Source organism: Parasteatoda tepidariorum, chromosome 10 (assembly GCF_043381705.1).
Source record: "Parasteatoda tepidariorum isolate YZ-2023 chromosome 10, CAS_Ptep_4.0, whole genome shotgun sequence".
NCBI lineage: Eukaryota > Metazoa > Arthropoda > Arachnida > Araneae > Theridiidae > Parasteatoda > Parasteatoda tepidariorum.
In genome coordinates this window covers 58,624,211-58,639,117 of record NC_092213.1, presented here as the reverse complement: position 1 = coordinate 58,639,117, position 14,907 = coordinate 58,624,211, and the positions used below count along the sequence as shown (strand labels likewise).

Genomic DNA, 14,907 nt, shown 5'->3' with positions numbered 1-14,907 from the left:
TGCCTCTGAAATCAGAGGTACATTGTGCCTTTCATTTTTAAAGGTACGTTGTGCCCTTAAAATTCAGAGGCACAAACGATCCAAATGTGCCTCTGAAATCAGAGGTACATTGTGCCTTTCATTTTTAAAGGCACGTTGTGCCCTTAAAATTCAGAGGCACAAACGATCCAAATGTGCCTCTGAAATTAGAGGTACATTGTGCCTTTCATTTTTAAAGGTACGTTGTGCCTTTAAAATTCAGAGGCACAAGCGATCCAAATGTGCCTCTGAGATCAGAGGTACATTGTGCCTTTCATTTTTAAAGGTACGTTGTGCCCTTAAAATTCCACAAATGATCCAAATGTGCCTCTGAAATCAGAGGTACAGTTTTTAGAGTGTACTTTTTAGCTACGTATTTACTTGCATAAATTCTGTTTGATAAGTCTCTAAACATAGAAATTAATAAGTTGCGAACTGCTTCTTATTCACTTGTATAAATGTTGTTTAATAAATCGTTAAATATGCAAATTAATTAGGAGTTAACTGTTATTTATTAGCTATTTATTTACTTGTATAAATGCTGTTTGATAAGTCGTTAAATGTACAAAAAATTAGGAGTTAACTGCGATTAATTTATTTGTATAAATATTGTTTGATAAGTCGTTAAATGTACAAATTAATTAATAGTTAACTGCTACTTATTAGCTACTTATTTATTTGTATGAATGCTGTTTGATAAGTCGTTAAATGTACAAAAAATTAGGAGTTAACTGCAACTCATTTGTTTGTATAAATATTGTTTGATAAGTCGTTAAATATACAAATGAATTAATAGTTAATTGCTACTTATTTGTTTGTATAAATGCTGTTTAATAAGTCGTTAAACATGCAAATCAATTAGTAGTTAAGTATTACTTTTTAGATACTTACTTGCATAAATACTGCTTGATTGGACATTAAATATACAAATGAATTAGTAATTAATTACAACTTTTTAGCTACTTATTTAGTATTAAAAATACAGTTAAATAAGAAGTTAATCTAGGGAGTTCTTCCATTTAGATTCAAATATCAAACTTTACCGATTGCTACATAGTTTTTATGTATCTTAAAGATGAACAAAACATTATATCAAATTTAAAAAGTATTAAATTGAAAGACCCCCCCCCCAAAAAAAAAATTCATTTTATTAACACAGATTTGGTTTCTGATTCCATTGCGATAAAATGTATCAGGATTCATTTTTCTGGGTTACTGATGCAACTTCATCTAGAATTTTATATCGAAAACTCCCATTTAATTTTTGGTTATTATAAAAATACATTAAATGTTTATCGTCAAAGAGATTATTTAGCAACAGGGCGAAAAGTTAATCCCAATTAGATTTTGACAGTTCTGAATTCAGTATTTTAATTGCATAACTGGACTTGACGCAATTTTACACTAAGCACACATTACTAAACTTAACTTATTTACTACTTAATAATGGTAAAAGGGTCAATAAGTTTAGATACTGATTTAAATATGTTAATCATAAAGGTTGCATAATAAGGTAATTTTAAGAAATTAATTTATTATAAACACTGCATTTAATCTTCAGCCTTTACTGTGGAAGAATCAAGATTCAAAATCGTAATGTATTAAATACTAAGAAAGGATGCTAAATAAATATTTCAGGTAAATAACTTGTTGAAGACAACCAAAGAAATCTGAATATTCATGTACGAAAACTGGATTATACTATGTGATTTTCTGCGCAGCGAAAATACAGCGACAACTATGTGGAAAGATTTTATGCCATTGCGTTTTTATGTTACTCCGAGATATGTATTTTAACTAGTAGTTAAATGCAACTGTAGAAATCCATCTGGTTAATTAGTTAAATGTATGTATATTTTTCCTGAGCGTTCTTGAAAAATATTTGCATGGTAATTTAAGAATTTTATTTTTTATTCTTACAGTCTCATTTCTAACCACTTCTTTTAGCAAGGGTTTGCAAGGCCCGATTTGATTTGTATTAAAATATAAAACGGGCCCTAGACACGGTTAACATTACTCATCACTGAAATATAATTGAAATTTGCTTTACCTTTTGAAATTAGTATGTTTGTTTAAAATAAAACTTTTTCTAATTTTTAGACTGGCATAACACTATTTATGGAGCGTGGCTCTAAAAAAATTCTTTAACTGATTCAAAGCCGTAATATTCGAGATAATCATTGCGAAACCAACGGACTTTGAAGTACCGCTGGTTTCTTTTCTCCTCGAGAATATGAATTTCTCGTTCAATTGAAAGATATTATTTATTCTTTAAGTACTTCTGCGGGTTACTACTAAATCCATCATCATTTCTCGCCGTAGCTCGTTTCTTCTAGAGTTTTCCCTCATATTCCAGTTTGACAGCTATATCATGCTGATTGCTACGTTCAGAACTGTCCCATCTTTTGGTATGCATTCTTATAAATATGAGCATTAATCTCTGACAATGACCTGTGGTCAGTTTGCACCTTCAAATCGTCTTTTGCAGACTCTCAGACCATATCCACTGATCCTCATCGCCTTGCTTATCAGACATTTCCTCCATTAAAACAAGGAATAAGTTGTAAAAAAGACAAATTCAATAAACCTAATTTTTATTAAAGTCAAGTTGAAATACTAGTTAAAAATATTATTTATTACTATTTATAAGTTATGCATTATATTAGTATTGCTTTTTTATCATTGTATTTCTATTGTATAATGAAAATTTTTAACCAATATTATGCCTTTAATCAGAAAATATTTGTAGCACCTGCCAAAAGTATTTTAAATGGGCCCATGAATTGAAGTTATTTTACATGCATTGCATGTTTTACAAAAGGTGATTAGGGTTTTTTTTTAATGTATTATAGCATTATTAGACTTAAATTGCCATTCCAGTTATATGATAAAACCTTTTATAACTACTTAAACACTCTTTTTAAAACATTAGCTATTGTATAATGTAAATGCTATATAATATTTTACGCACGCTTCTCTCTATCTTTTTTTTTTTTCAAATAAAGTATTTTATTAATATTTTGTCGATATCGTGCATTATTAGATATTGTATATGTTATGCAATGTTTCACACAAGTTCTCTCTCTTTATTTATTTATTTTTTTCAAATAAAATATTATATTGCTATTCAAGTAAAATATTATAAATGTTATATTATATTTATGAACTAAAATGCAATATAATATTTATCAAATTAAATAATGCATTATAAAATGTTATCTTGCATAGGTAATATGGTTTTGAAATTTAAAAATTACTTTTATTAATTTCTTTTTTTCTTCTTTTTTTTTGAGGAAATTGTAGCCGTTAACTTTTAAGAAAATTTGACATCAGGGTTAATTTTACAGAAATTATTTTGTACTTATTGCACATGTCTTACGGAAATTCATTTATGAGGAGGGAGGGGTACGGATTACAGTTTCATCTGACAAAGACAATTTTATCCTATCTGGAACTGACTTATCGATTCATCTTTTCATCACATAGGATAGAATGTTTTTTGTAAATAATTAATTCTTTTCTAGATTAAAAATGCTGATAATTAATTAATTCTTAGAGCAAAATTAACAATTTTTGTGATAGGTTAGCTCTTGCTAATAGTTCTTATTACTACTTAGCATTTTTCTCTTTGTCAAATGCTATTTTAAATAGAGATATTCAATATCAGCGCAGTAAACAACTGTTGAATTATATACAGGGCTGTTATTTATCAAGAAAAAAAATCGATAGTCAAATTATCTCTTTTCCATCTTGTTTTGGGGTAGAGAATACTCGTAAATGCCATAACTTATTTTGAAATCTAATATATAAGGATATAACGTATAGTAATGTAACATATAAGTAACACTCTTTTATATCTGAAAAAAAGTGTCTGGTTTTTTATAGAAAACAGTAAAAGTATTATAATTGTTAATAAATTTTAGTGACTATAAGCATTTTGCTATTTCCAAAAACTAGTAATTGGAGTAAAAAAAAAATATCGTAAAGTTACTGTACTGTATGGCATTTACATTTCTGGTAGAAAAAGAAAAAAAGAAAAGTCTGTAATTAAAATTTAAAATATATGGTATTTTAACCATTCATTTATCAATTTTTCTTTTTATATAGTTATGATTGACTGGAAATTCTGGTTTTCAAAATTACAGTTCTTAAACACATTTAGTAAGAAAAGCTAAACTGAAAAATAAATTTAACCGAATAAATGGATTTTATTTCATGCCGCAGATTTTTAGCACATTTATAAAATTTTATCACACATTATAAAAGCATATTTTTTTTTGGTAATTTTGCCAAACTCCTTACTAAATCGCTTTGTTAATAATTACCGAGCTTTCTGGTATTCCTATAGAGCCGAAAACACGATAAATTGTACCATACTCTGGACCATAATTTTTTTCTCAGAGTAGAAAGGAAATGGTTTTCAAACCATTTTTTTCTCCCTCTCTTTCGGGAGCAGTTACAAGTGTGTATTTGAGATACTGTTTAACAATCTAAATACAGTAGGCAAAAATCGTAATTTTATAATTTTCTTCAATGCAATAATTCCTAGTGCGTATATAATGCTCGCTGATTTGTAAACTCACTGGCTATCAAAATCAGCCACTTATTGTCATAAATTTTCAAAAATAATTAACTTATTTTTAGGCTAATTTCTATGCTTATTAGCATTAAATTTAAATTTTACTAACTTTTATTAAGATTTCTTTTTGAAAATTATTTTTTATAAATCAATGCTAATTTGCCTTAAATATATTCTATCGTTCAGTTGCACTCGTAATGCTGTCTGTGAAAATTGAAAAAATACAGTCTCCTTTCTTATGAAATAGATATCAGCCAGTGGAATCAGCCGCTTATTAACTTATTATTTATACTCATTTTTATGCTTAATAAAATTAAATTTAAATTTCACTTAATTTAATGAATTTTTCTTATTTTAAATTATTCTTTATAATATTATGCTAACTTACTTTAACGTATCCTATTGTATTGTTGTACTTGTAATGCTGGGAAAACTAAGAAAATACAGTCTCATCTTAGAAAATACAGTCTTCTAATGAAGTAGATATCAGTCAAAGAAATCAGCCGTTTATTGGAATCAAAGACGTCACGTACCCATGCGATCACGAGTAAATCCTCTGCATATTATTATCAGCCATTTATAAGTTAAATCATAAATATAGAACTTTCTAAATCCAACATAATCCCTTTACTTAAACCTACTAAAATTGAACACTATAAAATTAAAAAAAAAATTTAAATTTTACCACACATATTTTTTCTAATTTGTATTATGAAAAAAATTTCTATTGAAAAGAAAAAATTATTTCGTTTATTTAAAAAGTCCTTAAGTACCAGTAAGTTAAGTTGATTCTTTTTTTCGCTAAAAGTTTGTTTACACACATTTTTATTTCGTCTTCTAAATTGTTTCATTAAGAAAGAAAAGCTTAATTAAACCAAGCAAGGACGTTCAAATATTACGCAAGCACCTAAAGAGATGGAAAGGTGAAGGAAAGGTTTGTAATTTGCTTCTATTTGGTAACAAAGAGGTAGGAGGGAATGGACAATACTTACATAACATACTAATCCCTTTATTTTCAATATTTTTAAAATGCAAAAAACTTGGGAAAAAGGTTACATTTACAAAAATTTCAAATTTGAAACAAAAGCAGATACTCACTCAATCTACTACGGAATTTTCGTAGTTTAAGAAAATATTTTTCATAGTAGAACAATGGTAATGTATTTAAATTTTAATATCTTTGATTCAAGAGAATTTTGTCCATCACTAAACACAAGTAATTTATTTTAACAGATATATAAATGGCCATAAAGCCAATATTAAATTTCCTAAAGTTTAATATTTATTTTTAAAAAAATCTCTTTGTTTAAAAAAAAATCTATCTTAACTCTCTTCCACTGAAAAAAATAATTTGCAACAGTCTTTAATCGTTGAAATCTCTGCAAAAGTTAAATTTGGGAAAGAAAAGTTTGAAAAAATACTTCTTCATGGAATTCCAAAATTCGTCTTACGCAGAGATGCATTCTTATTTGAATTTAATCTTAAAATTCTTAAAATTGGATTACCACTGCAAATGTTAAAGAAAAGAAGAAAAAAAACAAAAGGGGAATAGTGTGACTTTCTTACGCAAGCGGGGTGGGGAATTAGTAATTTCTTAAATTTTTTTCGACGTGGGGGAGTCCAAAAAAGCCAAAAGTTTTTACCTAATATTCACATGATCACAAATCAAACATTTTCTAAGCTAATTCTAAAAAGAATATTTCACTACATTAAAAGCTTTTACATAAATCATTTTTTTCATTGAATTTAATTAACAGAATTAAGCATTAAAATAAATGTCAGGTTTTTCTTCTCAGTTTCAATTTTTTGGCTTGTTCATGTAAGTTCTACCACTTTACAATACAATATACTCAGCACAGATGTGTCAATAATATCCCAGCAGATTCCGCGATGAATGGGGTATTTAATGGAGTAATGACCTGAAAATTAATCAAAACCAATGAATAATTATTAAAACTATATGGGACGTGGTGGCTCAAGGGAGAGAGCGCAGGCCTCCCAATGTGATGACCCAAATTCGAATCCCAGCGATGTCTGGTAGAGATGAATTCGGCACCTAGCCCACAGACGTAAAATATTCTCAGTGGTGAACAGATCATGGGTTAGAGTCCTTTTGTCGTCAGGCTAACCGTGGGAGGTTTCCGTGGTTTTCCTCTCTATGTTACGCAAATGATTAGTTCATTCAGAAAATCCTCCACCGGTTATAAAATAAAATATAACAACTATATGGCCCGGATTTTGATGATATTTGCATTTCTTTTGGCATTGTTTTCATTTTCGTACTTTTTAAGAACAATTTTTAGAGATCTTGATTGGTTTTCTTTTCGCGTTTTAGTTTTTTCTTTTTATACTTTTTATAAAGTTTTTAAGCAGTGGACCAATTCTCATCTGAAATATCTCTGATTTTTTTACTTTTTGTAATCCTTTTATTACTATTATTATTACTTTTTAGCATAACATCTATTTCATACTTCGATGAAACATGCATCATAATTTCTCTTATTATACTAATTTAATAGCAATTATATGTCATAAGAAAATTTAGGAAAGAGATGATGTTCAAGATTAAAATTCTTGTTTAATTATAAGGAAAGATTTAAGGGCATAATTAAATTTTTTTTTTTTTTTTTGTATTTCTGATGTTTTTAATGACATTTTTTGCTATTTTTAACTATTAAGGGTAATCTTCTAAAAATTTTTACTTTCAGTCACTTAAATCCCGACCCTACTTAAAAAAACTTGCTACTAATTATGCCTCTAATTATGTCATAATTCTGCAGTTATAAATTACGCCACCAATTATGCAATTTTAAAAATTGAGAAATTTATAATGTTAAAAATTTAATTACTGCCCCCTTCTCTTTTCCCCCATGGTTTTGCATGACCCTACCTGAAAAAAAATATTCTCTTGACCAATGACAGATTATTCACATTATATATTTAATGAGACAGATTAAAATTAGTAAAATGTATTTCCTCCTCTCCGAGCAAAAGAGATGGTCAATAGCAATAAATAAAAACAAACATACCTTGGAAAGGATAACTAGTTGGATAAAGTGGCCTGAATACGCAATCGGGGGTCCATCGAAAGCAAGGGGCCATATCTGTCCCCTGTAGTTGCTCAACACTACGTGAATCCAGAATTAAATGAAATGCTAGCGAGTAATCAAAATCAAATCCGCGCCGAATTAATTACACTTGCCGTCAACTCCGATCGCCGTCACTGCGCTGGAGGCATCAACTGATGGACCCATGACTGAAACCATGTTTACCAACGAATGGGCGGGACTTAAGTTGCAAGGTTTCTGCTTTCATTGGCTGGCGGCACGTACCAAAGGGTTCTCAATTAAACTCCGCCTACATTGTGCTTGAGATTTCCCCCTCTGCTGTTTGGCGTGGAAAGATGTCAACTGTCAATAACTTTCTGAAAAAGTTTGAGGAACCTTAATTTGTTATCCCTCATAAAAGGGGCGTCCCCTGTCATTGTGGGCGTGTTAGTCATTGTCGCAGTACTGAAGCAGCAAATTTTAATCCTTTTTGGGGATAATAGATTTTAATCCGGTATTTTTCACGGAGTAAGGGGCGTGAATTAGCGGTCCTACTTAGTTATTGTTCAATAACTTAAACAGTTGTACATTTTTAAAAAAAAAAGTTTTTTCTGATAAATGATTTTTTTGGAAGATAATCCATGGATTAATAAGTAAAAGTAAAAAATGTGGTTAAGCAGTTATCCACATAATTTTTTTCATTATGTTGTTAGCCGGTATGATGAAAGGAAAATGTAAAGAACTAATTTTTGTTACTTGTTTACAAACTTTAACATTGTTTAATAATTTATAGATTTTAAGAGTTGAAGGGATTCAAGAAAATTTAGTAATTCGTTAATAAGATTAAATATTTAGAAATTAAACTTTATTATTGCTTATTTACATTTCCAAAATATCAAATTTAGTAACTCTTTCAGAAACAATATTTAGGACGTTGAGTATTACCTTTACATAGAGTTAAGCATGAAACCCATAGGTCACCTGTAGTGCAACGTTTATAATAAAATGAAGTAAAATAAGACTGAAATTCAAATTGTTATCTAGATTAGATTTAGGGGTTAGATTAGATTTAGGTTAGATTTTTCTTAATTTATAGATTTAAATCGTTAAAGGGGCTCAAACAAATTTTATAGTTCATTAGAAGAATTAAGTCATTTTTAAACTTTAGTCTGAGACATTAACTTTATTATTATTTAAAGATTTAAACACTGTTAAACAGATTCAAACAAATTTAGTATTTCATTAGAAAAATTTAGTTATTTATAAACATTATTTCATACTTTTAATTCATTATTAGTTATAGATTCAAGCATTGTCAAAAGCATTCAAACAAATTTAGTAATTCATTAGAGAAATTTTGTCATTTATAAACATTAATACTTTAGACATTTAATTCATTATTAGTTATAGATTTAAACATTGTTAAAGGGATTCAATAAAATTTAGTAATTCATTAAAGAAATTCAGTCCTATAAAGCCATCAATATTTGAGACATTCACTTCGTAATTATTAACAAATTTGGATTTCTTAACTTATTCAAACTAATTTAATAATTCATTTGAAAAATTTAATATTTTATAAACATTAAAGTTTGAGACATTTATTTCATTATTAGTAGATAAAATTATTAAAGGGATTCAGAGAAATATGATAATTCATAAATAAAATTTGTAATTTATAAGTATTAAAACTTGAGACATTAACTTTTATTAGAAAAGGATTTAAATTGAGGGATTCAAGCAAATGTCACTCAAAAATATACTACTAATATTGAGACATTAACTTATATATACAAATATATACAAATTTTTTCAAATTTAAATTGCTTTGATATTTGTTTTGATAATTGATATTTACAAATTTAAATTGTTAGGGTTCAAACAAATGTAGCAAATTATGATAAACATCAATAATGAAACATTAGCTTAATTATTGTCTACAAATTATAGTTTAAACACTTTAATCTTAGCAACGTTTAATTTGGCTACATGGCAAAACCGTTTTCGATATTTTAAACCACAATAAAGTGCAATTTGCTACATTTTAAGATTCTAAATTAAAACATGTTTCCTATTAAATTGAACTAATATCGTGCAATCATATGCAAATATTACAATGTAAGCACTACATTGGGTCGGCTGTTCAACGACGCTTATAATATAAAATAAAATGTAAGCACTACGGATTGTAAAAAAATTTCATGTATCTGAACACTAAATATACGCCCAACTGATGTTTCCCTAAGGGTTCTACTACACTAAATTTTAATATAGGTCCTCAAATAATCTCAAATGTCCGAAAATATCTGATCGTTTTTTTTTATTTGCAATGAAATACATAAAGAAAGTAATACTCATGTTTTTTTAAACACGATAATTTGTCTTACGGAGAATACTATCGAAGAGCAAAAAAGTGACATGTTCTCAAAAAAAAAAAAAAAAAAAAAAAAAAAAAAAAAAAAAAAAAAAATCCTCAAAACCGGAGGACAATTCTCAAATATCCACAGTTGTACTCAAAAGATTCAAGCTCTTTGAGACGCAGGAAATGTTCTGAGATCTCAGTACATATGTCTTCAAATGTCCTCGAATTGTCCGAACGCATCTCCTCGTTCCTTACGCTACACCAAAACAATGGATAGTTCCTGGACCTTCTTTTTACACTACTTGGTGTAAAGTAGCGGCCACCATGTATGTTATATTCGAAAACACTGAAATTTATAACAATAAGCTACGTAAGAGTTACGCGTAAGAATTAGTAAAGTTACTTTTACGATACAATCTAAAGCAAGAATCATAAATTTAGGATACATATACACAATATTTCTTAGAATAAAATTAGTTTGTTAATCAAGCATACATGCAGCACAGACGGAATATTAATATGAATTTGATCAAAACCAAAGTGAATAAAAGTTAAATATTATAAAATTATTTTATACAACTGTCTGATTTATATAAATCTTATGAGAACATAAATATCATTACTAACTAAAAACGTACATGCATTTTATAATAGTTAATATGAGTAGTTTGCCAAATCAATCCGACAAGAAATTTTAGATTATTTCGCAAATAATCGACGAAAATCAATATTTTTTATTAATCAATAAAGAGGATTGGAGCTTGATTGGTATTAAATAGACTATAACAAATTTGTCAATACAATCCAAGAAGAATTCACTTCTCACCGTTACACTTCATGTAAACAAACTGCCATTATGGCTACCATATTTTCATTACCTTGAAATTAGCACAATTATTCGTCTTTAAGCTTCTAATAGTAATCTAGAAGTATTTTTTATGCGATTAAAACATGCCTTACCATCATTTCATATAAGAATTTACTTGAATATACAATAATTATTCGCCAATTTACGAAGCACCGTAAAACACAACCTTCTTCACTAACGACCTACAGATTGGTACAAGCTTTATCAATTATTGGTGTTAAGACTCAAGAAGCGTAAAAGAAAGCTATATTCGGTATTAACTTGAAGTAAAGTACAGTACCGCTCAAAAGTATCAGTACACCTGGAAACTTATAAAAAAATGGCAAAATTCAAAGTGTCGTAACTTCTTTAAAAATGATCAAAAATGCTTCTGCTTCAGCTCATTTTGAAGCTTAAAATCTCTGCTTTTATGAACTTTAATTGTTTTTAATTAATATATTTTGCAACTATGTACAATTACACTCTAAACAATCGTAGAAAAATGTATTAATTTTTGTGAAGTTTGATGCAATGTACGGGCACAAAGGCGTTAGATATTGTTAATTTTTATTATACCATTGAAAAATTTGGATTTTTAGTTTTCATTTAAAAAAAAAATTCCAAAAAAACATGCTTTTTGACGAAGTTATTGTCAAATAAAAAAAAAGTTTTTTTTTCAGAATTTAATGATTTTTCAGCAATTATAATGAATTCCGCACAGGAACTATTTAGGTTCGTCCTCCTACCTTCGGTCTTCGATCCATTAACCAGCATAAATCATATGTGGAAAGTCCTTCAAGAGCAGTGGCGAAAAATAGACAAGATAACATTAAAAAAGCTGATTGATCGGATGCCTCGAGTGTGTGCTGCAGTTATAAAAGCGCGGGGAGGATATTTTGAAGAAAGCAAAATATGATGTAAAATATTTTTTCATTATTACATTTTTGTTTTCAAATTTTTTCTGAGAAAAATACGAAAAAATAAATTTCAAAATATTAAATTGTAAACGTTGATTCTTATTTCATTATTATATTTTCCCAAAAAAAAAGTTAAAATTGTTATAATAAATTATGAAATAATATTATCGAGAAATATTAAATTTTAATTTATTTTAATTAAAAAATTTTCATATCATATTATAATTACACTAAAATTCATTATAATTGCTGAAAAATCATTAAATTCCGAAAAAAAACCTTTTTTTTTATTTGACAATAACTTCGTCAAAAAACATGTTTTTTAAGAATTTTTTTTTTAAATGAAAGCTAAAAGTCCAAATCTTTCAATGGTATAAAAAAAATTAACAATATCTAACCCCTTTGTGCCCGTACATTGCGTCAAACTTCACAAAAAATTAATACAATTTTCTATGATTGTGTAGAGTGTAATTGTACATAGTTGCAAAATATATTAATTAAAAACAATTGAAGTACATAAAAGTAGAGATTTTAAGCTTCAAAATGAGCTGAAGCAGAAGCATTTTTGATCATTTTTAAAGAAGTTATGACGCTTTGAATTTTTATAAGTTTCTAGGTGTACTGATACTTTTGAGCGGTACTGTAATTATTCACACAATTTTTAGAGCTTTTCATCACAAAATTCAGATAGGCATTACACCAGAGTTTTTACGGTGTGTTGTAATATATCTCTGAATATAATGTTGAACAAATCAAAAAACTGTGCGAAGGAACACTTTGTTCTTGTTTAACAGAAAAACGAATGCTGTATACAATTTAAAGGGTGTAATTTAAATCTAAACACTTAAAATTGAATAATCTTTACGGCGCTTAGTACTTTCACTCGCGAGAAAATTATTTTCACATCAGAAAACACCTATTTTTGCTCGCTTTGAATTTTAGAAATTCAAGAAAAAAATTCAGAAATTCAAAAATATCGCCAAAAGTTTGTTAGCAATCTAAAATGAGATGGTGAGAGCTTCTTGCTGTTTTCTACTCTGATATTAATCTACAGAAGCAAAATTTTGCCGTTAAATATGTATGTATGGTTTTAGTTGGGTAAAATGGATAATTATATATTACGTTTTATATCTCTGAGAACTGTACTAAATGACTTTATGACGTATAATTTCAATTCGTTTTGGTTCTGTTAAGCTAGTTTGAATTCGTCTTAACATTCCCTCTGTAGTACGATTATGCTTGATTTTCTAATTTTGTTTTCAAAATTGCTGTATATATCTATTCTATATTAAAGATTCTTACTTTATATTGTATCGAAAACATATCTATACTGATTCTCATATGTATTATATGTTACTGCAATAATAAATTTTAGTGTTACTGAATGTAAAAAATGGCGGCGGATACTTAACACCAAGAAGTGTAATGGACCATTGGTGTGCTGAAACACTACATCCGAGAGTTATGTATGGCATTTCAATATACTACTTTGGTGTTGTAAAGTAGTTGCCACCATTTTCGACCTCGAGAGACCCTAAAAGATTTTATATTGTAAAATAATCTACTTCATGTCATAAAATGTAAATTATAAATTTCCATTTTAACGTAGATTTACGAAAATAATTTAGATTTAACGAAGATTTAACAAAATTATGTTACCTTTTTATATAGTAAAAAAATCACGAAACTTTTCTGAATACATGGAGGAGCTACGATGCATGAAATCGGAGTCAATACGATTCAGTTTCGTACTTTTGAAAATAAAAGAAATGCTTCTCAATTAATTGGAAACATGTTATTAAACTAAGTTGTCTGAGATATTTGAAAACATTTTTGCTGAGCCAGAATTTATTTTTCAAATTTTCTTTTCGGAATACCAAATTAAGATTATAGCAAATTTGAATGATATTAATGCACTTTGCGATTAATATGCTATTCTCATGCATAACTGCTGTGAGTTTGTAATAGTTGCTCATGATCGTTATGTCAAGTTTGGCCCATATAAAGCCAGCGCTCTTTATGATTATTGTGAAAATGGCGCAAAAAGTCAATATAGGGAAAAGCCACGATTTAATAAAAATGATAAGCGTTTGTGATCTTAATTTTTAATATTTAAAAAATAAGATTATTTTATAATACACTCCCTTGCTGCATTATCTGGGCTCATAAAAATTTGTAAAAACTAAAAATAAGGCAGTGATTTTTGATAATTTTCAAGTAAGTGGAAAAATGTCGCCAAATTCGTGATTTTTAAAGAGCTCAATAATTTTTAAAATATTTAAGTTATTAGTCGGTTCTAAAACCCAGATAATTTTTTATAGAAAGTTGGCAGATACTGTTTAAAATTATAGCTTTGCTTCAACTGTAAGGCACTTAAGCTGTGTTTTTTTTTCTCCTTGACGAAAGAGCTTCGAAAAACCTTATTAATTATTTATTAATTGAATTACTTATTTATTTTAGACACTTTAAATACTCTCGAAGTACAATTTATTAGACAATTTTGTATAGTTTTGATTTGAAACTTGCTGGAATTTGATATATACTTATACTTATAAGTATTTAAAAAAAGAAGAAAAATATCAAAATATTGACATTTTTAGAAAATATACCAATTTACTTTATTTGTATTTTCTTTGAAAAACTAATTGTAGATTGAGAATTGAAGTGAAACTAACTATAATGAGAAAAGGAAAAGAAAAAGCTATTACCTCATAAAATATATAAAATTTTAGTGATTTCTATTTCAGTGTTTTAAAATTTTCCTTATAAATATTTTAAAATAAAGCATATGAAGCACTCGCAAAAGAAGCCATATAAATATCATATATTTATAGCTTCACAAACGCTCGGTTAAGTATTAGCAGTATTTCTGTTTTTAAATAATCCTTTAACGTTAAATCCTTTTAAAATGTGTACTAATTTTTGATTAAATTATCAATTACGGAGTGGTATTAAGAAAAATTCTATAAGCCCAGAGTTATATTTAAAAGTACACTCTAAAAACTGTACCTCTGATTTCAGAGGCACATTTGGATCGTTTGTGCCTCTGAATTTTAAGGGCACAACGTACCTTTAAAAATGAAAGGCACAATGTACCTCTGATTTCAGAGGCAAAATCAGATGTACCTCTTAGCTTG

General features: G+C 27.9%; 1 protein-coding gene across 1 annotated transcript in view; it reads right to left on the bottom strand.

Moving 5' to 3' along the window:
• The window catches only part of LOC107436125 (protein gooseberry), a gene marked incomplete in the record, with an annotated part of 85,424 nt that extends 77,562 nt beyond the window's left edge, over positions 1-7,862 (bottom strand). Inside the window, 1 exon segment of the mRNA XM_043051558.2 lies at positions 7,627-7,862. Coding sequence (XP_042907492.1) covers positions 7,627-7,699 — 73 coding nt within the window.
• Between the last annotated feature and the right edge of the window lie 7,045 nt (positions 7,863-14,907).